This window comes from Myotis yumanensis, unplaced genomic scaffold (assembly GCF_028538775.1).
Source record: "Myotis yumanensis isolate MYYU_CA2020_CCGP unplaced genomic scaffold, mMyoYum1.0.hap1 SCAF_3, whole genome shotgun sequence".
Classification (NCBI taxonomy): domain Eukaryota; kingdom Metazoa; phylum Chordata; class Mammalia; order Chiroptera; family Vespertilionidae; genus Myotis; species Myotis yumanensis.
Window position 1 is genome coordinate 81,409,549 of NW_027223754.1, and position 23,467 is coordinate 81,433,015.

At 46.4% G+C, this 23,467-nt stretch overlaps 2 protein-coding genes and 1 non-coding gene across 4 annotated transcripts in view; 1 reads left to right on the forward strand and 2 right to left on the reverse strand.

The window, feature by feature from the left end:
• ELF1 (E74 like ETS transcription factor 1) overlaps window positions 1-15,136 on the reverse strand; it is a 128,630-nt gene extending 113,494 nt beyond the window's left edge. The window contains exon 1 of one of the 2 annotated variants that reach the window (XM_070408984.1): window positions 14,584-15,136. The gene's annotated coding sequence lies outside the window, so the exon portion shown is untranslated. The remainder of the gene's footprint in view (window positions 1-14,583) is intronic. The other variant, XM_070408987.1, reaches the window with a different exon arrangement.
• TRNAE-UUC (transfer RNA glutamic acid (anticodon UUC)) lies at window positions 14,482-14,553 on the reverse strand. Its single transcript has one exon. It is a non-coding gene; the product is annotated as a tRNA-Glu (tRNA).
• Window positions 15,116-23,467, forward strand: part of WBP4 (WW domain binding protein 4) — a 33,962-nt gene continuing 25,610 nt past the window's right edge. The window contains exons 1-4 of the mRNA XM_070408988.1: window positions 15,116-15,389; window positions 16,294-16,366; window positions 21,965-22,027; window positions 22,124-22,247. Of these exons, the coding sequence (XP_070265089.1) occupies window positions 15,388-15,389; window positions 16,294-16,366; window positions 21,965-22,027; window positions 22,124-22,247 (262 nt within the window). The 5' untranslated portion in view covers window positions 15,116-15,387. The remainder of the gene's footprint in view (window positions 15,390-16,293; window positions 16,367-21,964; window positions 22,028-22,123; window positions 22,248-23,467) is intronic.

The window sequence follows — 23,467 nt, forward strand, 5'->3', positions numbered from 1 at the left end:
TATCCCAACAAATTGCAGACTTCAACTGCTCGCAGCCATGGGAGACACACTCAAGAAGCAGACCCAGGAGAACCAGGATGGCGGCATAAGGAAGAGACCTGTGCGTGCTACCTCACACAACAACATCGAAACTACCAAATATCAGACAAACACCTATCATACAGAACCATGGGAAAGTTGGCCCAGTGGAAGCTCTACAACTGGAAGGAGAGAAAGAACATTGAGACTGAGTAGGATGTGACACCAAGTACAGAGCCCAACCCAACAAACTGCAGATTTCAACTCCTCGCATAGAAAGAAGCGCATTGAGACTGAGTAGGATGTGCAGAGGCACCAAGTACAGAGCCCATCCCAGCAGGCTGCAGATTTCAGCTCCTTGCATCTGGGAGGGACGCAATCGGGGGGCAGAGTCGGGTCCGGGGCCGGCCAGGGCTGGGCCTGACTCGGCCGGCACTGTGGAACTGCTGTACCAGCAAGCACACAAACATGCCCACTGGTCCCAGTCTCTTGTGGGGCGCTGGGGGACAGCAGACAGGCAGTCTGTGCACTTGGTGGAGGGCAGGAGTGCTGGATGTTCAACCACCAGGAACGCCTGGAGATTTTGTCTGGTGGGGAGCCGCCGGCAGGGGACAGAGGGCCAAACTTCCTGTTTCCCCGGTAAGGCTGGGATGGCCCCGGTGAGGTCGGGATGGCCCCGGTGAGGTTGAAACGGTCCGGTGTGGTAGGGACAACCCCGGTCAGGTCGAAACGGCCCCGGTGTGGTAGGGACAACCCCGGTCAGGTTGAAACAGCCCCCGTGAGGTAGGGACGACCCCGGTGAGGTTGAAACAGCCCCTGTGAGGTAGGGACGACCCTGGTCAGGTCGAAACGGCACCGGTGTGGTAGGGACGACCCCGGTGAGGTTGAAACGGCCCCCGTGAGGTAGGGACGACCCTGGTCAGGTTGAAACGGCCCCGGTGTGGTAGGGACAACCCCAGTCAGGTTGAAACAGCCCCGGTGTGGTAGGGACAACCCCGGTGAGGTTGAAACGGCCCCCGTGAGGTAGGGACGACCCCGGTGAGGTTGAAACGGCCCCCGTGAGGTAGGGACGACCCCAGTCAGGTCGAAACGGCCCCGGTGTGGTAGGGACAACCCCAGTCAGGTTGAAACAGCCCCGGTGTGGTAGGGACAACCCCGCTGAGGTTGAAACGGCCCCCGTGAGGTAGCGACGACCCCGGTGAGGTTGAAACGGCCCCCGTGAGGTAGGGACGACCCTGGTCAGGTCGAAACGGCCCCGGTGTGGTAGGGACAACCCCAGTCAGGTTGAAACAGCCCCGGTGTGGTAGGGACAACCCCGGTGAGGTTGAAACGGCCCCCGTGAGGTAGGGACGACCCCGGTCAGGTCGAAACAGCCCCGGTGTGGTAGGGACGACCCCGGTGAGGTTGAAACGGCCCCCGTGAGGTAGGGACGACCCTGGTCAGGTCGAAACGGCCCCGGTGTGGTAGGGACAACCCCGGTCAGGTTGAAACGGCCCCAGTGTGGTAGGGACGACCCCGGTGAGGTTGAAACGGCCCCCGTGAGGTAGGGACGGCCCCAGTCTGGTCGAAACGGCCCTGGTGTGGTAGGGACAACCCCGGTGAGGTTGAAACGGCCCCCGTGAGGTAGGGACGACCCCAGTCTGGTAGGGACAACCCCGGTCAGGTCGAAACGGCCCCGGTGTGGTAGGGACAACCCCGGTCAGGTTGATTCGGCCCCGGTGTGGTAGGGACGACCCCAGTGAGGTTGAAACGGCCCCCGTGAGGTAGGGACGACCCCGGTGAGGTTGAAACGGCCCCCGTGAGGTAGGGACGACCCCAGTGAGGTTGAAACGGCCCCCGTGAGGTAGGGACGACCCTGGTCAGGTCAAAACGGCCCCGGTGTGGTAGGGACAACCCCGGTGAGGTTGAAACGGCCCCCGTGAGGTAGGGACGACCCCAGTCTGGTAGGGACAACCCCAGTCAGGTCGAAACGGCCCCGGTGTGGTAGGGACAACCCCGGTCAGGTTGAAACGGCCCCGGTGTGGTAGGGCCAACCCCGGTGAGGTTGAAACGGCCCCCGTGAGGTAGGGACGACCCCAGTCTGGTAGGGACAACCCCGGTCAGGTCGAAACGGCCCCGGTGTGGTAGGGACAACCCCGGTCAGGTTGAAACGGCCCCCGTGAGGTAGGGACGACCCCAGTCTGGTAGGGACAACCCCGGTCAGGTCGAAACGGCCCCGGTGTGGTAGGGACAACCCCGGTCAGGTTGAAACGGCCCCCGGTGTGGTAGGGACGACCCCGGTGAGGTTGAAACGGCCCCCGTGAGGTAGGGACGACCCCGGTGAGGTTGAAATGGCCTCCGTGAGGTAGGGACAGCCCCGGTGAGGTTGAAACGGCCCTGGTGAGGCTCAGACGGCCCTGGTGAGGTTGCGATTACTCCAGTGAGGTTGGGACAAATAAAGGGGACCAGTATGGACTGATGAACAGGGGTAGATACAGAAGCAGAGCAACATTGAACAGAATGTTAAACTACAGTGGGAAGCCTGGGGAGAGTTGGGGGGGGGATTAAGAGACCAACTGAAGGACTTATATGCATGCATATAAGATTAACCAATGGACACAAGACACGGGGCGGGGGGGGGCGGGGGGTAGGGGCCGGGGGAATGTCAAGGGAGGGAAAAAAGGAGTCATATGTAATACTCTTTGTAATACTTTAAGAAATAAAAATTATTAAAATATTTAAAAAAAAATATTTGACAAAGAAAGCAAGAGCATACAATGGAGTCAAGACAGTCTCTTCAATAAATGGTGCTGGGAAAATTGGACACATACATGCAAAAAAATGAAACTAGACCACCAACTTACATCACACACAAAAATAAACTCAAAATGGATAAAAGATGTAAACGGGAAACCATAAAAATCTTAGAGATTCCACAGGCAGCAAAACATCAGACATATGTCGTAGCAATAATTTTACCTAGGCTCCTAGGACATTGGAATCTAAGGAGAAAATATACAAATGGAATTACATCAAAATAAAAAGCTTCTGCACAGCAAAAGAAACCATCAACAAAACAAGAGAGCCCACTGCAAGGGAGAACACATTTGCCAATGCTATACCCAATAAGGGCCTAAATCCAAAATTTATAGGGAACTCACACAACTTAACAAAAGGAAGGTAAACAATGCAATCAAAAAATGGGCAAAGGGCCTAAGTAGACACTTTTCGAAAGAGGACATACAGAAGGCCAAGAGACATATGAAAACATACTCAAAGTCACTAATCATCCGAGAGACGCAAATCAAAACGACAATGACGTACCATCTCACACCTGTCAGAATGGCTATCATCAACAAATCGACAAGTGCTGCCGAGGATATGGAGAAAAAGGAACCTTCATGCACTACTGGTGGGAATGCAGACTGGTGCAGCCACTGTGAAAAACAATATGGAGTTTCCTCAAAAAATTAAAACTGAAACTCCCATTTGACCCAGTAATCCCACTTCTAGGCATATATGCCAAGAAATCAGAAACACCAATCAGAAAGGACATATGCACCCCTATGTTCATAGCAGCACAATTTACAGTAGCTAAGATTTAGAAGCAGCCTAAGTGCCCATCAGCAGATGGGTGGATTAAAAAACTGTGGTACATCCACACAATGGAATACTATGCTGCTGTAAAAAAGAAAGAACTCTTACCATTCACAACAGCATGAATGGACCTGGAGAGCATTATGCTAAGTGAAATAATCCAGTTGGAGAAAGATAAGTATCACATGATTAAGAGATCAACCAAAGGACTTGTATGCATGCATATAACCAATGAACACAGACAGTAGGGTGGGTGAGGGCATGTGCTGGGTGTTGGGAGTGGCCCCCCATATAAAGGAGATATATGTAATACTTTAAACAATAAAGAATTTAAATGAAAATAAATGAATAAATTAACATTATATTTGAAAAATCTCTCCATTACCAAAATGTAAAGGTCCTAAGGTGAAATATCACATAATTTAAGGGACTAGGAGTTCAGTGGATACTCATCCATTGTCTCCCTCAGCCTGGATATCACAATCAGAAAGAACATATAATTGCTGACATCAGAATGGTACTGCAGCCCATTTCTGCCTAACTGGTAACACAAATTTCAAATGCTAAATCCACACCCCTCCTGACACCTCTGGGAATACAAGTGCGCAAGTCACTTACGACATTAGGCTGTAAATACAGCTCATCTGTTGGGAAACTTTGTAGAACCATTTCCTGTATTGCAGAGAGCAAATAATTCTTTCACAATCACCATTTCATTTTTTTTTAAATATTTTTATTTATTGATTTCAGAGACAAAGGGAGGGGAGAAAGAGAAACATCAGTGATGAGAGAGAATCATTGATCAGCTGCCTCCCGCACCACCCCACCGGGGATAGAGCCTCAACCTGGGCATGTGCTCTGACCGGGAATCAAACTGTGACCTCCTGGTTCATAGGTCAACCACCAGCTAGGCTCACCATTTCATTTTGATTCAAGCTAGTTTATCAGTTTAATTTCTTAGCAAACTGCCCTTCTAATTAAATAACATATAATGAAATCTGAATTATTTACATAATTACAATTTGAGTTCACAAAGCATGGAGGATTTCCTTTTTTATTTATTTATCTTCATTGTACAAACTGTTACAGATGTTTCCCTGGCCAGTTTGCTCAGTAGTTAGAACGTCAGCCCTCAGACTGAAGGGTCATGGGTTCCATGGGTCAAGGGCATATACACATATCTCAGTTGCTGGCTCAATTCCTGGCCATCAGGGCAAATGCAGGAGGCAACCAATCTATGTGACAACGATTTCTCTTTCTCTTTGCCTCTCCCTGTACCTTCACTCTCTCTAAAAATCAATGGATGAAAGAAGTATGCCATTTAAAAAACATCCTTGCCTTTCTTTGTAATTTTTAAGCTATTGATTGTAGCTTAAAAATTCTGTTTACTTAAATGTCTCAGAAAACAAACTAATTTCAACTTTCCCTTTAATGAACATAACTACATATACCAATGTTGAAGAACCATAAACAGTTCTAAAATAGTGAGTTTCAAATGAATGAAGGTGTATTATAATTTTGAGGGGTTTAGTTCTAAATTATATTGTCCACAGGGTGGCAAGATCACAGTCTTAACTTTGTCTCTGGAATCAATGTACAATTACAGTGTTCAAAAAGCCACATACACATACACACAGGTGAGCAATAAAAATTTACTGTCTGACCAACGCGAGGAAGGAAAATTGCCTGTGCTCTAAAAATAAAAATCTATGCTTTATAATTTCCCTATTTCTTTTAGGAGTGTTTATTTCCTGACATCTTAAATTTTTCTTAAATGTATCTCCTTTGATCCTTTCCATTTTGCTGCGACTACCTTCTTTAGGAAGAGATTAAAAGTAAGAAGAGCTATTAGATTATTACTGTACTACAGGAGACCCTGACTTTAGTTGAGGCCTAACCCAGGGAGAATGAGAGCAAGAATAGGAATAGGAAGATGGGAGAGGACACCACAGACAAAACCCTTCCACCCTTCAGTTCATCCTGCACACTACCACCAAATTAATTTATTAAAACACTTATCATATTACCAGAAATCCCTTCTCCTAGCTAAGTAAATTCTTTATCTGCAAATTCAAGGACCTTCATAATTAGAATCTTCCAAAATCATCTATCTAAATGCTCTGAAAGAGTCAAGGGGATTTGTAAAATAAACTTCATTGTGAATGAACCTTGCAACTTCCTGGCTTTCATTCATTCAAATATTTTCTAAATACTCACGGGGTTCCAAGCACTGTTCCAAGAGCTAATGATACTGAGGGGCACGAGTCAACGCCCCTGCTCCAAAGTTATACTCCTGACTGTCTTGGATAGAGAACTTATTAGTAGAAAGGAAATAAGCCCCCAGACATTGCCAGCTCTCTGTTTCCCAAGTGTGGGCCATTGGAAGAACACGAGGGATTGTGGGATGACAAAAAGACACCAGAGATCTGCCAGCACTAACATTATCTGCTATAGACCCTAACCTATTTTGCAGCCATACTTCCCATTCCTACATTAATTGTTCCCTCCCTCGGTTCAGCCAAAATATGCTATGCTAGGAACTGTTAATGTGCCTCTGGCTCCTGCCTCACCTCCCACCATACCATCTCCACCAGCTAAAGGCTAACCTGACTTCAAAGCCCACTTCAAATGCTGCTTTCTAAGAGACCCTTCCCCATTCCCTTCACACAAATCCAGATATTTTGGAGACCTTCAAACTCTTGTAACCAACCCTTAACTTAGTCCCATCTGAGCATTTATCCCACAATGCACTGTATCATAATTAAAATACCTGTATATTTTAACCTCTTTTGGCAGCTATTTAATAAGCACTTGCTACATTCATGAACTATCTAGAAGCTACAGTGGCAGTACTAAATTATTCCATATTTATTTTTAAATATTTAGTATCCAAATGGTAAATGTAAAATGTAGAGACAAATATTCTATATGCTTTTTATTGCTTCAATCTTTTTCAAGTTTTATTGAGATATACTTTACATACCATAAAGTTCTCCCATTCAAAGAGAATTCAAATGTTTTTAGTATGTTTACAGAATCAAGCAGCCATCCCATCTAATTTTAATCACACTAAAAAGAAATCTTGTCCCTACATTAGCAGTCACTTCCCATCCTTCTATTTTGGCCCCTCACACCCAATCCTAGATAATCAAAATCTATCTTCTTTCTCTATAGATTTCCTATTCCAGAAATTTTATTTAAATGATACCATACAAGATGTGGTATAAGGGTCCCAACATCTGTATTGTTTTTTTTTATTATTAAATCTTTATTGTTCAGGTTATTACATTTGTTCCTCTTTTTTTCCCCCCATAACTCCCCTCCTTCCAGCACCCACCCCACCCTCCGCCCTCACTCCCCACCCACTGTCCTCATCCATAGGTGCACGATTTTTGTCCAGTCTCTTCCCGCATCTCCCACACCCCTTTTCCCCCCAAGAATAGTCAGTGCACTCCCTTTCTATGTCCCTGATTCTATTATAATCACCAGTTCATTCTGTACATCAGATTATTTATTCACTTGATTCTTAGATTCACTTGTTGATAGATGCATATTTGTTGTTCATAATTTGTATCTTTACCTTTTTCTTCTTCTTCCTCTTCTTAAAGGATACCTTTCAGCATTTCATATAATACTGGTTTGGTGGTGATGAACTCCTTTAGCTTTTCCTTATCTGTGAAGCTCTTTATCTGACCTTCAATTCTGAATGATAGCTTTGCTGGATAAAGTAATCTTGGTTGTAGGTTCTTGCTATTCATCACTTTGAATATTTCTTGCTACTCCCTTCTGGCCTGCAAAGTTTCTGTTGAGAAATCAGCTGACAGTCATATGGGTATTCCCTTGTAGGTAACTGAGTTTCTTTCTCTTGCTGCTTTTAAGATTCTCTCTTTGTCTTTTGCTCTTGGCATTTTAATTATGATGTGTCTTGGTGTGGTCCTCTTTGGATTCCTTTTGTTTGGGGTTCTCTGCGCTTCCTGAACCTGTAAGTCTATTTCTTTCACCAGGTGGGGGAAGTTTTCTGTCATTATTTCTTCAAATAGGTTTTCAATATCTTGCTGTCTCTCATCTTCTGGTACCCCTATAATTCTGATGTTGGTGCATTTGAAGCTGTCCCAGAGGCTCCTTACACTATCTTCGTATTTTCGGGTTCTTTTTTCATTTTGCTTTTCCAGTTGGGTGTTTCTCGGTTCTTCGCATTTCAAATCTTTGACTTGATTCTTGCGCTCCTCTGGCTGCTGTTGGGAGTCTGTATAATATTCTTTATTTCAGTCCGTGTATGCTTACTTTCTAGTTGGTCCTTTATCACACCAACGAGGGTCTCATTAGATTTCCTGTACATCTCATCAAGTTTATCGACAGACTCTAGAAGCCTCTTGAGAGACCTCAAAAGTGTGGTTCTGAACTCAATATCCTCCCTTGATAGTTTTGTCCTGTTTCTTTGTCTCCGCATTTTTTACGCTTTCTTGGTGCACCCCCTAGTGGTCTTTGTGCGCAGTCTTGTTGTAGTTAAGCCTTGATTGTTGTAGTTAATACTAGAGGGATTTTACCTCCAGGCTGACTGGCTGTGAGAATCAGCTGTGTTTGCAGTGGGAGAACTTCTGTCCTCTAGGGAGGTGCTAATCTAGTCTTTGCCTGAGGCGATCCAGCAAATGGCTCTGTGCAGGGCTTGGGCGGGGTGGGTCCCACAGGATCAACAGGGCGGAGGAGGGAGCAGTTATAACTGCTCTCAGTCCGTCCCCAGGGCTTCTGCCTCTCTGTCCCAGCAACCGCTGCAAACCTCGGAGGGACCGAAGCCAGACAGTCCCGCTTCTCCCGTTTGAGTCTGGGTCCCTAGAGACTCGCCCGGATCTGGAGCTCAGAGTCTGAGGCTCCCTCCGGATTGAAACAGTCAACCGCGCCCTCAGCCACCAGCCCGCGCTGCGCGCACTCCGCACCTTAGTATTTTACTTCAGCACTGCGCCTCCTCTGATTCTCGGTTCCTCCTAGTTGTAGAACTTCCACTTAGCCAGCCTTTCTGTGGTTCTGGATGATGTCCGTTCCGTCTTTTAGTTGTATTTTTGAAGTGGTTGTTCGAGGCAGCAAACTCCGGCGTTAACCTATGCCGCCATCTTGGTTTCCCTTTCTGTATTGTTTGAATCTTATAGAATAAGGATAATCTCACCATACTTACCTCATGGAATTTATATCCCAGTGGAATAACATAAGAAATAAACATGAAGAGAAATAAACATGTCACCTTTAGATAATAATAAAAAGGAAGGGGCCAAATATATGGTGACGGAAGATGATCTGACTTTGGGTGGTAAGCACACAATGCAATATGTTGAACATGTACCACAAAAGTGTACACTTAAAATTTACATAATCTTATTAACCAAAACTACCCCAATAAATAAAGTAAAATAAAATAAGAAAAAGGAGAAAATAAAACAGGGTAAACTAAACAGAAAGTAAACAAGAACAAAAGGGAGTCTCTAGGTAAGGTGGTCAGAAAAGACCAATCTGAGAAGATAATGTCGACCTAAGATGTGAAGAGCTGGAGGGGGAATATTCCAGGCAATGGAAACAGCAAAAAATAAAACTGTGAAAAGAGTTAAGTCTGGCAAGTTCAAGGAACAAAAGGAAGTCAGTGCGACTAAAGTATAATGAAGAGGCAGAGAAGTTAGGAGATGAAGTTGGGGAGGTAAGCAGAGGCCAGATAATCTTGGACCTCAGAGACCATAATTAAGCTCTTTCGATTGTAAAATGCAATCATTTTTAATACCTTATATTTCTTTAAATACAGGTGTCCATCTATGCAAACACTTGTTGAACTTTTACATATCTTCTAACTACAACTAATAATAGTAAATATTAAAGAGACTACTTGGGTAAATCCATGGCATTTAATTAGTTATCACTTTATTTTATGGTCCAAGACAAAACACCTAAAACATGAGTACCAATGGTGTTTTGGTAGTCCTGCATATGAATCACAAGCATATGAACACATCCTTATACATTTATTATCTAGTCTGAACCAAGTAAGGTGTATGCCTTACTGACAGTAACTAGCAGCTTTGTCTTAGAAGATTAAGGTCATTTTCAAAAAAGCAAGCCAATAAAAACATAGTTGCAATCAATTTCATAATTTAAATCTAGGTTTCATTTTTTTCATTGAATTCAAATTAACTGACTGCTTTTCTCCACTCTACTAATTAAAAATATTCAATTGCTAAACATAAAACCTATGGACACAAAATATTCTACATGTTCTTACATTGTTTTAATCTTTTAAAACAAGCATTTTCACATATAACTGCTACATTTGGTTTTTTCAAAGAGACAAAAATGTTCTTAAAACTCTAGAGACATAAATGTCATCTTTGATAAAAGAACATGTTATCTAGTCCCAACTTCATCTCCATGGCTCTGCCTCCAGGCACTGTGTGCTCCTGCAGAACCAGACTACTTACCAGTCTCATACTTGTTCCCTCACCTCAGCTTTTTGATTCACATTCCCCACTTGGAGAAATCCAACCAGTTCTTCAAGGTCCAGGGCAAACATTCTCCCTTCAATGTCTCTTTTCCAGTCCTCTTCCCTGAGTAGAACTGATATCTCACCTCTGCTTCCACAACTCAGATGCAGCCTTACTGGGTGCTACCTGGCACCCAACTACATGAGTCTGCATCCTGGACAGAAACCAAACTACTCCCTTCAGCATACCCTCAAGTGGACAAACATCGTAAAGCTTTTTGAATCAGTGGATGCTCAGTAAAAGCCACATCCACTTTAGCACCATTTGGTACAATATGATACCAAGTCATTACGAAATGCAAGGTCAAGAATTGAGCCCTAGAGAGAAGCAAGATGGTGGCATAGGTAAACACCGGAAATTGCTGCCTCCCACAACAACTTCAAAAATACAACTAAAAGACAAAACGGACACCATCCAGAATTACAGGAAGGCTGGCTGAGTGGAAATTCTACAACTAGAAGGAAAGAGAAAAGCACACTGAGAATCAAAGGAGGTGTGGTGGGGAAGTAAAGTGCAGAGGTACGGAGGTGCACGCAGCAAGGGCTGGCAACCGAGGACTCGGCTGTCTTTTTGAATCAGGAGGGAGTAACAAGCTCCTGACTGCTCTGAACTCCAGTTCCAGGAAGTCTCTGGGGACCCAGACTCATACGGGGAGAAACTGGACTGTATGGCAGCGGGCAGAACTCGGAACTCGAGGGCAGCTTTCTCTCAGAGGTGCTTGCAGCGATTACTGTGGGACACTGAGACCCGGGGCCTCTTAGGGCAGAACTGAGGATCAGCCATAGCTGTTTGCTCCGCCCTGTTGATTCCCTGAGATCCCGCCCCACCCAAGCTGTGGCAGAGGCTTTTGCATATGAATGCCCTGGCCCTTTGCAATCTGATAATTTCCTAACAAACTGCAGCTAGGCCAGAGAGACCCAGAACTTCCAAGAAAAGGCCGAAGGCCCCATAGCAGCTTGCATTGCTTCACAGCTGGGCCTCATCTGGGCACCTCCAAACCCCAAATAAGGAAGGGGAATCTACAGATCTCTCCATAGCTCCTGCTGGGTAGCCTCAGGCAGAAGCTAAATTAGCACCTCCTTAGATCCAAGAGCCAGTGTACCCAGTGGTCAGAGTGGGACCATCCAGATTACAACTCCTCAGATCCATAAGGGACACACTTAGGGGGCAGATTCAGTGAGCACCAAAGCCCCACTGAAGCAAGTCTTGCCCCAGAAGGGTGTCTCCAGCACAGAAGTTCTCCCACTGCAGACACAGCTGATTCTCACAACCAATTGGCCTGGAGGGTCAATTCCTCCCAGTGATACCTACAACAATCAAGGCTTAACCACAACAAGACTGTGCACAAAGCCCACAAAGGGGTGCACCAAGAGTGTCCACCTCAGGTAATTGGGGAGGCTGAGCCACTGGGCCCTATAGGACACCTAGCACAGAAAGCCACTCTACCAACACAGGGAAGCATAAAATATGCGGAGACAAAGAAACAGGTCACAAATGACAGAAATGGAGGAAAGCAAACGACTGGATATAGAGTTCAAAACCACGGTTATAAGGTTTTTCAAGAATTTTCTAGAAACTGCCGATAAATTTAGTGAGACCCTGGAGGATATGAAAAAAGACCAACTAGAAATTAAGCATACACTGACTGAAATAAAGAATAATATACAGAGATCCAACAGCAGACAAGAGGATCCCAAGAATCAAGTCAAAGATTTGAAATAGGAAGAAGCAAAAAAACCCAACCAGAAAAACAAAAAGAAAAAAGAATCCAAAAATATGAAGATAGTGTAAAGAGCCTCTGGGACAGCTTCAAGCGCACCAACATCCGAATTATAGGGGTGCCAGAAGAAGAAGAAGAGAGAGAACAAGATATTGAAAACCTATTTGAAGAAATAATGACAGAAAACTTCCCCTACCTGGTGAAAGAAATAGACTTACAAGTCCAGGATGCACAGAGAACCCCAAACAAAAAGAATCCAAAGAGGACCACACCAAGACACATCATAATTAAAATGCCAAGAGCAAAAGACAAAGAAAGAATCTTAAAAGCAGCAAGAGAAAAACAGTTAGTTACCTACAAGGGAGTACCCATATGACTGTCAGCTGATTTCTCAATAGGAACTATGCAGGCAAGAAATATTCAAAGTGATGAATAGCAAGAACCTACAACCAAGATTATTTTATCCAGCAAAGCTATCATTCAGAATTGAAGGTCAGATAAAGAGCTTCACAGATAAGAAAAAGCTAAAGGAGTTCATCACCACCAAACCAGTATTATATGAAATGCTGAAAGGTATTATTTAAGAAGAGGAAGAAGAAGAAAAAGGTAAAGATACAAATTATGAACAACAAATACATATCTATCAACAACTGTATCTAAAAATCAAGTGAATAAATAATCTGATGAACAGTATGAACTGGTGATTGTAATAGAATCAGGGACATAAAAAGGGAGTGGACTGACTATTCTTGGGGGGAAAGAGGTGTGGGGGATGTGGGAAGAGACTGGACAAAAATCGTACACCTATGGATGAGGACAGTGGGAGGGGTAAGGGCAGAGGGTGGTGTGGGAACTGGGTGGAGGAGGGCTATGGGGGAAAAAGAGGAACAAATGTAATAATCTGAACAATAAAGATTTAATTTAAAAAAAAAGAATTAAGCCCTATTTGGATATAATTAAGGCAGAGCAGTCTTTACTTCCTTCCAAGTTTGGACATAATTTTTTAGTAAATGGTTCTTAATCATCACACAATCCCACTATTTAAATGAAACTTTTCCACTCTCATAACCTATTTGAGAACTGTTCAACAAAGTGTGAGAGTGTTATGTATTATCAAGAATTGATGGCTCTAAACCCAGAGCACAGAAAAGGCGAAATATCTACACAAGTCATACAGCTCATCACAAGGGCTAAAACATGATTCCATTCATATTCTATCCACTACCTCCTAACACGAAGGACCTGAGTGAACACCAGTAACTTTCAAAAGCATCTAATTATGCTTGGTATAGAGTAAACGTTCAAATATTTGAGTTAATAGAGATAATTTAAGATATCTCTAGTTGTGGAGGTTTATGTACAATGGAGACATCATTAATCCTTAATCACGCAGATCATATTGACAGACTATTTCAAAGCATACTCAGAACCAAAACTTCTGTTCTTGGGAAGGGCACGGACCAGAAACCCTCCATCAGAGCCGCTTTTCCCTGCTTCGTTCGTTCCCAGGGCCACAACAGACTAAACATTATATAGCTCACCCCATTTTCTAATTTCAGCTTGCATTTAAGATAACGCTTTTGTTTCACTTACAGCTCACATGCTTCTGACACAGCTGCCCCTTCTTCGAAATAAACACAAGGCTTCTATATTTAAAAATACAGTGAAACTTTGTTAAAGCATCCCCTTCCCAGTCTCGGGCCAATGTTCTCTCCCAAGCCCCGCCTCCGCCCGCGGTTATCTATCATCGGCGCTCCAGGCGCTGTACTCCTCGGAAAGTCAGTTTTCTTTTTAAAACACATCTCATCGCAGTGGTATTTTTCTTCGCAGCTCGTGTGTGTGTGTGTGTGTGTGTGTGTGTGTGTGTGTAGTTCTTTAAAGGAGGGGAAATCAAAGATTCCCTTCCCAGGCCAAAGAATCGGAGGGGCTGTGAACTGCAGCCCGTGCCCCGAGATCTAAGTTGGGACAAACTCGCCCGCCGGGCTCGGGCTCGGGCTCGGGCTCCGCGGGAGACCCCGGCGGCTGCGCGGCGGGTTCCACGGCGACTGGCAGCCGCGCTGACATGAACAAGCTCGCCGCGGGCACCGCCCGCCCCAGGCGAGCGCCCCCCGGGAGGCTGCTTTGTGCCGGGAAGGGGTGTCGTTACCCCCCGTGATGAGTTTACGTGGGCTCCTAGCTGGGCGCGGCTCCCCGACCGGCCGAGGGCCGGGGCGAACACGCCCCGCGTCGCTCGGGACGGTCGGAAGGGGGCGGGCGAGGAGGCTGTGGGTCCGAGAGGCGCGCGGGGCGTAGGTGAGGCGAGGCCGGAACTCACCGTCCACCTCCCGAGCATCTGGGAAAGGACGGCTAGGGACCGGAGCGGCGGGAGGGCAGCCCCAAGGAAAGTGAAACTCCTTCCCGCCGGTTCAGCCCCGCGGGGAGGTGAGGGAGCCGAGCGCACTCGCCCTGCAGCCCGCCCGGCGCAGCACTCGTGACTCCCGCAGCCCAGCCCAGCCCAGGGCACGGCGCAAGTAGCAAGCACACTAAGTCTCCTGTTCCACACCCTCACCTGGTGAGGGGAGCCAGTCATTGGAAATAAAATAAGTTAGTTGCCCATGCCTCTTAGTAAGAAATTTAAAGAAAAGAAAAAAAAAAAAAAAGCACAGGACGTTCCCATACCGGGAGTCGAACCCGGGCCGCCTGGGTGAAAACCAGGAATCCTAACCGCTAGACCATATGGGAGGTGCTGGTGAAGACGCCGCGGTGACTCACCTGACGAGCGCCCGCTCCCGCGTCGCCTCCTCTCCGCCTCTCGCCGCTGCGGTTCCCGCCGCTCCTGCGCCACTCACGCCGCTCCCGCCGCTGCCCACGCGCTCCCGAGCGAGGGAACCAGCCCGGTCCCGGCGCGCGGGCGTCGCGGAGGGGGACGCGGCCGCACCGCCGCCTCAGGAAAGTTCTGAGGCAAATCCCGCAACTCGCGGCCCCGACACCAGCGGTTTCACCTTTCCCTTTTTTTTTTCTCTTTTTTTTTAACTCGGCCAGCGGCCCCCAGCCTACAGGTCCGGGTTGCTCCGCTGGCCAAAGTGCGTGCGGAGTAGTTGGCAAAGTTGAGGGCGGCGACGTCTCGGGGAACAGCTGTTTGCGTTCGGGGCGGAGGCGGCGCGCGAGCTCCCCGGCCACGAGCCAGCGAGCCTAGGAGAGGGTGGAGGTTCTGGGTCCCCGGGGAAGAGAACGGGGGAATGACGCGGAGACTGGAGGCTCCGGGCTAGCGCCCTTCAGCGTAGGTCCCGTCGCGCCTCGCCCCTTCTCGGTGACCTCACCCCCTTTATACCCACCCCACCTCTCAGGAGCCGGAGGCCCGCCCCTGGGGGGAGGGGACGAGGAGGCGATTCGGAACGCGGATTGCGTCCTCCGGGCACCCGTAGTTGGGAACCGTGGAACCCTGGTCCGGGCAGGAGGTGTCGCGCCTCGGAGGCTCGGGTGGGCCTCGTGCCGGCCGGGCTGCCGCTCGCCCCGGGAGGGGAACGCGAGCTTGGGCCGGACCCGCGGGCGACGCGCGGAGCGGCTGGTCCAGTCATGTGAGTTGGGTCTCGGGCTCCAAACAAGGACGTGTTGTTCCCCTGGGCGGCCCTTTCCCCGCCCGGCTCCCCTCCGCCACCGTCCCCGTCCCCGCCCCCGCCCCTCGGTTAGAGGCGGGATGGACGCGCTCTCCGCTCGCTGGGGACCGGCCGGACCGGTTCTCGGGGCCGGGTGGAAACCCTGCCAGGGAGCGCCCCGGGGCACGGAGGACGGGCTCTCGGGCGGGAGGTGGGCGGCGTGCTCCAGCCCCCTGGCGGCGGGGGGCGCCGTAGCCTCGGGTCTCGGGTGCTTGAGTCGCGCGGGGTGTGGTGACCCTGGGGTCGGGCTGTGGCCCCCCGAGTCCTCCGCCTACCGGAGCGGCCCGGTTAGAGCAGTGATTGTTTTCCCGTGTCTTGCGGGCCGAGAGGTCCCTTGGGTTTCCCAACTCTCTCTCGCCCGGCGGCTCAAGAACAAATTGCATTAGCGGATGGTCTCGGAGGAGCCGCAGCCTCCACCGGAGGAGCCTTGCGCTCTGTTTGTTCTTTTGGTGCAAGTAACTTGACCTAAAGCAAGCTTTGTGAGTGTCTTCAGACCTCCATTAGCAGCCTCTCAAAATGCCAGGCAGGGGGAGGAAAGACAAGTCTTCTAAGGTGTTACTCATTTCTCCACACTGATGACATTAACAAATGGGGGGACGACTTTTTTTTTTTTTAAGCTGTTTTGTCTAAGGGAGTTTTAAATCCGGTGCAGACTTTTCTACGTGAGTGGCAACACTTTCAGACAAAAAATAAAACAACGCGGTTGTATATAGCAAGGCAAGATGCAGTAGCAGAGGCGTCTATTTCAAATTCTAAGATGTAAAGCATCCAGAGTTTTACCTGTTTAACTTACAAATAAGCTTAGACTTATTTTTCCCTTTTTCAGGGCCGACTACTGGAAGTCACAACCAAAGAAATTCTGTGATTACTGCAAGTGCTGGATAGCGGACAATAGGCCTGTATGGCAGTTCCACTAATAGAGATTCTAATAATGTGTTTATGTGAAGTGTTCCCTTTTGTATCGAAACTTGGAGTTTACAAGACCTTTTTATATGCGTTGCTCTAGATCAGTGGTTCTTAACCTTCCTAGTGCCGCGACCCTTTAATACAGTTCCTCATGTTGTGGTGACCCCCAACCATAAAATTATTTTCGTTGCTACTTCATAACTGTAACTTTGCTGCTGTTATGAATCGTAATGTAAATATCTGATATGCAGGATGTATTTTCATTGTTACAAATTGAACATAATTAAAGCATAGGGATTAATCACAAAAGCAATATGTAATTATATATGTGTTTTCCGATGGTCTTAGGCGACCCCTGTGAAAGGGTCGTTCGACCCCCAAAGGGATCGAGACCCACAGGTTGAGAACCGCTGCTCTAGGTGTTTCAGAACGTTGAAAATTTTTCTATTTTCTTTTTTTTGTTGTTAACCCTCATCCAAGGATATTTTTCCTTTGATTTTTAGAGAGTGAAAGGGACGGGGAGAGACAGAGAAACATCCGTTGCCCTCCCCCACGCACCCTGGGACTCTTCAGTCCGCAAGCTATCCACTGAGCCATACTGGCTAGGGCTTCTGTTATCTTTTCATTCCTTGTGTGCTTTCTTCCTTTTCATCGGCCTAAATTTGTATATATATGTACTAAGCCCAATTATTTCACTATGGCCCTTCAGTCAAATTTAGGAAATGAACCTTGAGTGTGAGTAATCTCCTCCATGTCTATGAAACATCCAGTTATGATGGTGGTGTTTGTAACACTGTCACATACCAAGGAAAGTAAAAGTGGAAAGCCCTTAATATGTAAGAAGAAACATTGTAGTTTTTCTTGTTTCTTGCTCTAGAGATAATTAAATATATTTGATGCACAGCTTTATGTCTATGAATGCCTAAATTTGAAAAAAAACATCATTACCTCTGTCATGGAATATGAAAATGGCAACTCTGTTAAGCAAATTATATTATTGTGTCTCTTAGTCTAGTTTCAGCTTTTAAGACATGAAACAAAAAGCAGCACCATTGTCTTTTTTTTTACGCCTCATGCATGTCATAGGACTGTGTACATTAAGCATGTCAAAGTCAAAGGCTAACATGGGCCAAATAAGGTTTTAAGTTTATGTGGGCCACAAAAAACAAAAGCTTCAATTTTCATAGAAATGTAGGTTTATTTCGATAGAGATATGCTGAATACAAAGGGCTGAAATAAATGAGTAATCGTTAACATAAAATAATAGAACATTTTAATAAAAATTAATATTTTTTCTAGAACATTAACTTACCATACACTGAATAACTGCACAATAAGTGTAACGCAAATAACTATTTTTCTTGTTCTCCAAAAGCGAAATATTTCCTGTTGCGCACACCAAACAAGTCAGTCCAAGACTAATGATGTGGCAGTCGGCTGCTAAAATATTCGCTGCTAATATTAGTGGAGAGAAATGATGAGCCTGCGCATTAAGTGCATAAGGGAAATGAATGTAACACAATTATAGTGATCAGTCATTAGCGAACATTGTAGTTCGTTATTAATTATAGCAGGATATTATAAAAATTAAATTACAAAATTTTTATTAAAATGTTTCTTACATACTGTTATATTGACTGGGCTGCAAAAATATTCATTGTGGGCCGAGAGTTTGACATGCTTGATGTACATAGTACCCATAGGCTAGGGCCGTGGTAGGCAAACTGTGGCTCACGAGCCACATGCGGCTCTTTGGCCCCTTGAGTGTGGCTCTTCCACAAAATACCAAGTGCAGGCATGCACGTACAGTGCGATTGAAACTTTGTGGCCCATGCGCAGAAGTCGGTATTTTGTGGAAGAGCCCATTCAAGGGGCCAAAGAGCCGCATGTGGCTCGCGAGCCGCAGTTTGCCAACCACTGGGCTAAGGTATTTTAAAAATATGTTGTATATTCAAATCCTTTTTACTTGATAGAGTTGGATGCACAAAAGAATAGTAGCCCTATCTGTAACAATGTTGTAGTTGTTTAGTAGACATTTATTTACTACTAGAGGCCCAGTGCATGAAATTCGTGCATGGGTAGGGTCCCTAGTGGCTGCCGGCTGCTGGCCGGGACCTCCCTTCCCCTTGCTGCCTGTGACCACCACCACCGCCAGCCAGGGCCTCCCTTCCCGTGATTGGGGAGCCAGCCCTGCCCCCTAGTTGAACTCCCAGTTGCACTCCCGGTCGAGGGGACAGTTTGAATATTAGGCTTTTATTGTATAGGATTGTCTGCAAGAGTCAGAAACATCGATGTGTCTACAAGGAGTTTGGGTTTTTCTTTTGGGTTTTGTTTTTGGTCTTTTTTAATAGTTGCTAAAGTTCTTGACTGTCTTGTTTGACTTAGGCCCGTGGTTGGCAAACTGCGGCTCGCGAGCCACATGTGGCTCTTTGGCCCCTTGAATGTGGCTCTTCCTAAGCCTTAGGAGTACCCTAATTAAGTTAATAACAATGTACCTACCTATATAGTTTAAGTTTAAAAAATTTGGATACACACCACTTTAACCTTTACCTAGAAACAAAATTAATTTATTTTTAATGGATCTGTAATAGTCTTTGTGGTGTATAATAAATTTTAGAAAAATTAATATATGAAAAAGGATGAACATTTGCCTTAAAAAGTCACATTTTTAAAGAGGAATTCACAGTACTTTAGAATAGCTCAGGTAATGCGTTGGGTAAGATTTGATTTACAAAACTTATTTTGCAAAGTTTAGCAGATAATTCTTATTGTGTACAACCATAGGGAGCATTTCTGGCTGTTTTAAATATGTGATAACATTCAATCACCCACCTCTGTCATTCATCCAAGTTACCATCATTCCTCATAGGTTACCACTTTTCATTTTCTTGTCTAGCCTTCTATTGTTTCTATATGTATATAGGTTCTTAATCTAACGTACATAAAAGGTTACATACTATATACACTATATTGTACCATAGTTGTTTTGTTGTTGTTGCTTTTTTAACACATTTCTATTGACTTCAGAGAGGAAGAAAGAGGGAGAGAGAAATAGAAACATCATGATGAGAATCACCAATTGGCTGCCTCCTGCACTCCCCCTACTGGTGGTCGAGTCCGCAACCCAGGCATGAGCCCTTGATTGGAATGGAATTCAGGACCCTTCTATCCGCAGGCTGAAGCTCTATCCACTGAGCCAAACCAGCCAGGGCGTTTTGTTTTACTTTCTAATTGAACAGTATATCCTGAAGCTCTCTCCACATTAATTTTTAGGGAGCTCTAATGTAGCAGTTTAGTTTTGATAGATAGTTCCAAATTGTTCTTCATAGGAGTTTCACATTTTGTACCATTACCACATTATATAAGAGTATTTGTTTACAATTAAGATAAATTTTTTAATGTCTACTTTTCTCCCAATATGGAAATATGGAGGAATATGGCTCTAAGGATCATTGGTTATTGTCTCTTATCTAATGTGGCAAGTAGAGCAGTGTAAATTCTAGAGACTTACCGGTTTTGACACTAGGTTGAGAGGTGTTTCTTGAATTAAGATTTTTTTCCCACTCTTTTGGCTTCATCTCTTGTTTGAGTCCTCATTACCATCATAGTCAGTAGATTAGTCATCAAGTGTACCTTGTATTTTCCTCCATTAATATGGTAATCATGGTTATATTTTAAGCACCAAAGGAAATCTAGTCAGAAGGTATAATCTACACTAATAAAAGAGAAACATGGTAATTAGCGTACGACCACTACCCTTCCCATTGGCTAATCAGCATATCCTTATGCAAATTAACTGTCAGCCAAGATGGCAGCCGGCAGCCATGCACTGAAGCGAACAGGGAGGCTTGCTTGCTCCAGTGACTGCGGACTCCAACGTTCCCCGCCTGACTTGCCGGCCTCTCAGCTGCAACTCTAAGCAACTATGTTGCAAATATAAAAGCTAAACAAAACCCCAGAAACTGGCTTTAGTCAGCCGGGCTTCAGCCAGCCGGACTGCAACATTGTATCAAATACAGAAGGTAAAGGCCAGAAACCTGCTTTCAGCAGCGAGTCCTCAGAGCTAAAGCTGGCCCAGAATAGAAAAAGAAAAAAAGGAGCAGTTGGGAGCTTCAGTCACCCGCCAGCCTGAAAATGGCCCTCAGCCCCTTAGCCAGACTGGCCAGGCACCCCAGTGGGGACCCCCACCCTGATCCAGGACACCCTTCAGGGCAAACCAGCCGGCCCCCACCCGTGCACCAGGCCTCTATTCTATATACTAAAAGGGTAATATGCCTCCCGGCACCAGGATCAGCGGAGCCGTGAGGCCTCCCGGCACCAGGATCAGCGTGACAGGGGGCAGCGCCCAAACCCCCTGATCGCCCTGCGGCTCTGTGAGTGACAGGGGGCGGGGCCACAACCTCCCTATCTGCCCTGCTCTGTTCGTGACGGGAAGGCGCCCCAACCCCCTGATCAGCCCTGCTCTGTGCCTGATAGGGGGGAGCTCCCCAATCCCCTGATCACCCTGCGGCTCTATGTGTGACAGGGTGCAGCGCCCCAACCCCCCTTCCCTCCACGGGCCCTGCTCTGTGTGTGACAGGGTAGAGCCATAACCTCTCCATCGGCCCTGCCCTGAGTGTGACAGTGGCGGCGCCCCAACCCCCTGATCGGCCCTGCTCTGTGGGTGATAGAGGGCGGCGCCCCAACCCCCCTCCACGGGCCTTGCTCTGTGTGTGACAGGGTAGAGCAATAACCTCCCCATTGGCCCTGCCCTGAGTGTGACAGGGTGCAGCGCACCAACCCCCTGATCCACCGTGCTCTGTGTGTGACAGGGGGCGGTGCCCCAACTCCCCAATCGGCCCTACCCTGAGCGTGACTAGGGGTGGCATCGCAACCTCCCAATCCACCCTGCTCTGTGCATGACAGGGGGCGGCGCCCCAACTCCCCAATCAGCCCTGCTCTGAGCCCAACCAGGGGCTGCACCTAGGGATTGGGCCTGCCCTCTGCCACCTGGGAGCAGGCCTAAGCCAGCAGGTCGTTATCTCCCAAGGCGTCCCAGACTGCGAGAGGTCACAGGCCAGGCTGGGGGACCCCCCTCCCCCCCAGTGCACAAATTTTTGTGCACCGGGCCTCTAGTCTATAATAATAAAAGCGTAATATGCTAATTAGACCAGACAGCCGAACGACCTTCCAGATGAAGCCGCAGGGGCTGAGGCAGAGGCAGTTAGGGGCGATCAGGCAGGCAGGCAAGTGGTTAGGGGTGATCAGGCAGGCAAGCAGGCAAGCGGTTAGGAGCCAACAGTTCCGGATTGTGAGAGGGATGCCCAAGGGGTCCCAGATTGCGAGAGGGTGCAGGCCAGGCTGAGGGAACCCCCTCCCGTGGATGAATTTTGTGCACCAGGCCTCTAGTAATAAATAGTAGTTAAGTTCTATAGTATCATTTGGTAATAAGGGCCAATTTGCATTCAAGTTATTTTGTATCTTTTCTACCAGTCATTTTAGTTTTAATTTTGTTATCCTCCATTCCCAAAATTACTGTTACTTTAATGTGAGCATTATGATGTTTATGTAGTATTCCTTTGTATTTTCTTTTTCTTTTTTTCATTTTCAAGAGTGTTGAATTTCATGAAAGAGGAAAGAATCATAAAGAAAATGTTGCAAAGAGGATCAGTGAGGTAATTTACTTTGTTTTTGTTTTGTTTTTTTGCCAGTTTTTCTATGTAAATATCAGTCTTTTATTTAGCTTTCACTTTTAAATGTGTCTTACAAAGATTAAACAGAAAAGCCTGGATAAGGCAAAGGAGGAAGAAAAGGCATCAAAGGAGTTTGCTGCAATGGAGGAAGCTGCCCTGAAAGCATACCAAGAGGATTTGAAAAGGCTTGGCTTAGAGTCAGGTAAAAAAAAATAGCATGTTTTAAAGTAACACCAGAGGTCATGCTAAGTTAGCTTTTGTTATTTCCATAAAGAGGTTATACACTCAGAGTATATACTATTAGTGTTTTTCCTATGCATCATAGCCCTGTTTAGATTATGGAAGTTTGCTTATACACTTTTGTGTTGCTTTTAAAGCTTCAGATTTTAACACCTCCATTCACAACGACCATACTACCTGTGTGGTTACCTAGTCCTAGTTATCCTAGGTCAGTGGCTCATTTCAGAGACATTTGAGTTTTCTAGGTATTCTAATTATTTGGCTAAAAGAATTATTTATTAAAAAATAGGTATTGCATTATAACTACAGTTTACTTTATCCATATGGTAAAAACTGAATCGTGTTTATTTATATGGTTGAATTACAGTGAATTAACCTTTTATGGACAAACTAGAGGCCCGGAGCACAAAATTCGTGCAGTGGGGGGGGGGTGTCCCTCGCCCAGCCTGTACCCTCTCCAATCTGGGACTCCTCGGGGGATGTCTGACTGCTGATCCCTGTGGAATCGGGCCTAAACCGGCAGTCAGACATCCCTCTCCTAATCCAGGACTGCTAGCTCCTAATCACTTGCATGCCTGATTGCCCCTAACCCAGCCGTGGGCAAACTACGGCCCGAGGGCCGGATCCGGCCCATTTGAAATGAATAAAACTAAAAAAAAAAAAAAAAAAAAAAAAAAAAGACCGTACCCTTTTATGTAATGATGTTTACTTTGAATTTATATTAGTTCACACAAACACTCCATCCATGCTTTTGTTCCAGCCCTCCGGTCCAGTTTAAGAACCCATTGTGGCCCTCGAGTCAAAAAGTTTGCCCACCCCTGCCCTAACCGCTTCTGCCTGCCAGCCTGATCACCCCCTAACCCAGTGGTTCTCAACCTTCTGGCACTTTAAATACAGTTCCTCATGTTGTGACCCAACCATAAAATTACTTTCGTTGCTACTTCATAACTGTAATGTTGCTACTGTTATGAATCATAATGTAAATATCTGATATGCAGGATGGTCTTAGGCGACCCCTGTGAAAGGGTCGTTCGACCGCCAAAGGGGTCATGACCCACAGATTGAGAACCGCTGCTAACCACTCTTCTACTGGCCTGATTAACACCTAACTGCTCTCCTGCCAGCCCAATCGCCCCCAGCTATCCTCCCCTGCCGGCCTGATTTCACCCCCAACTGCCCTCC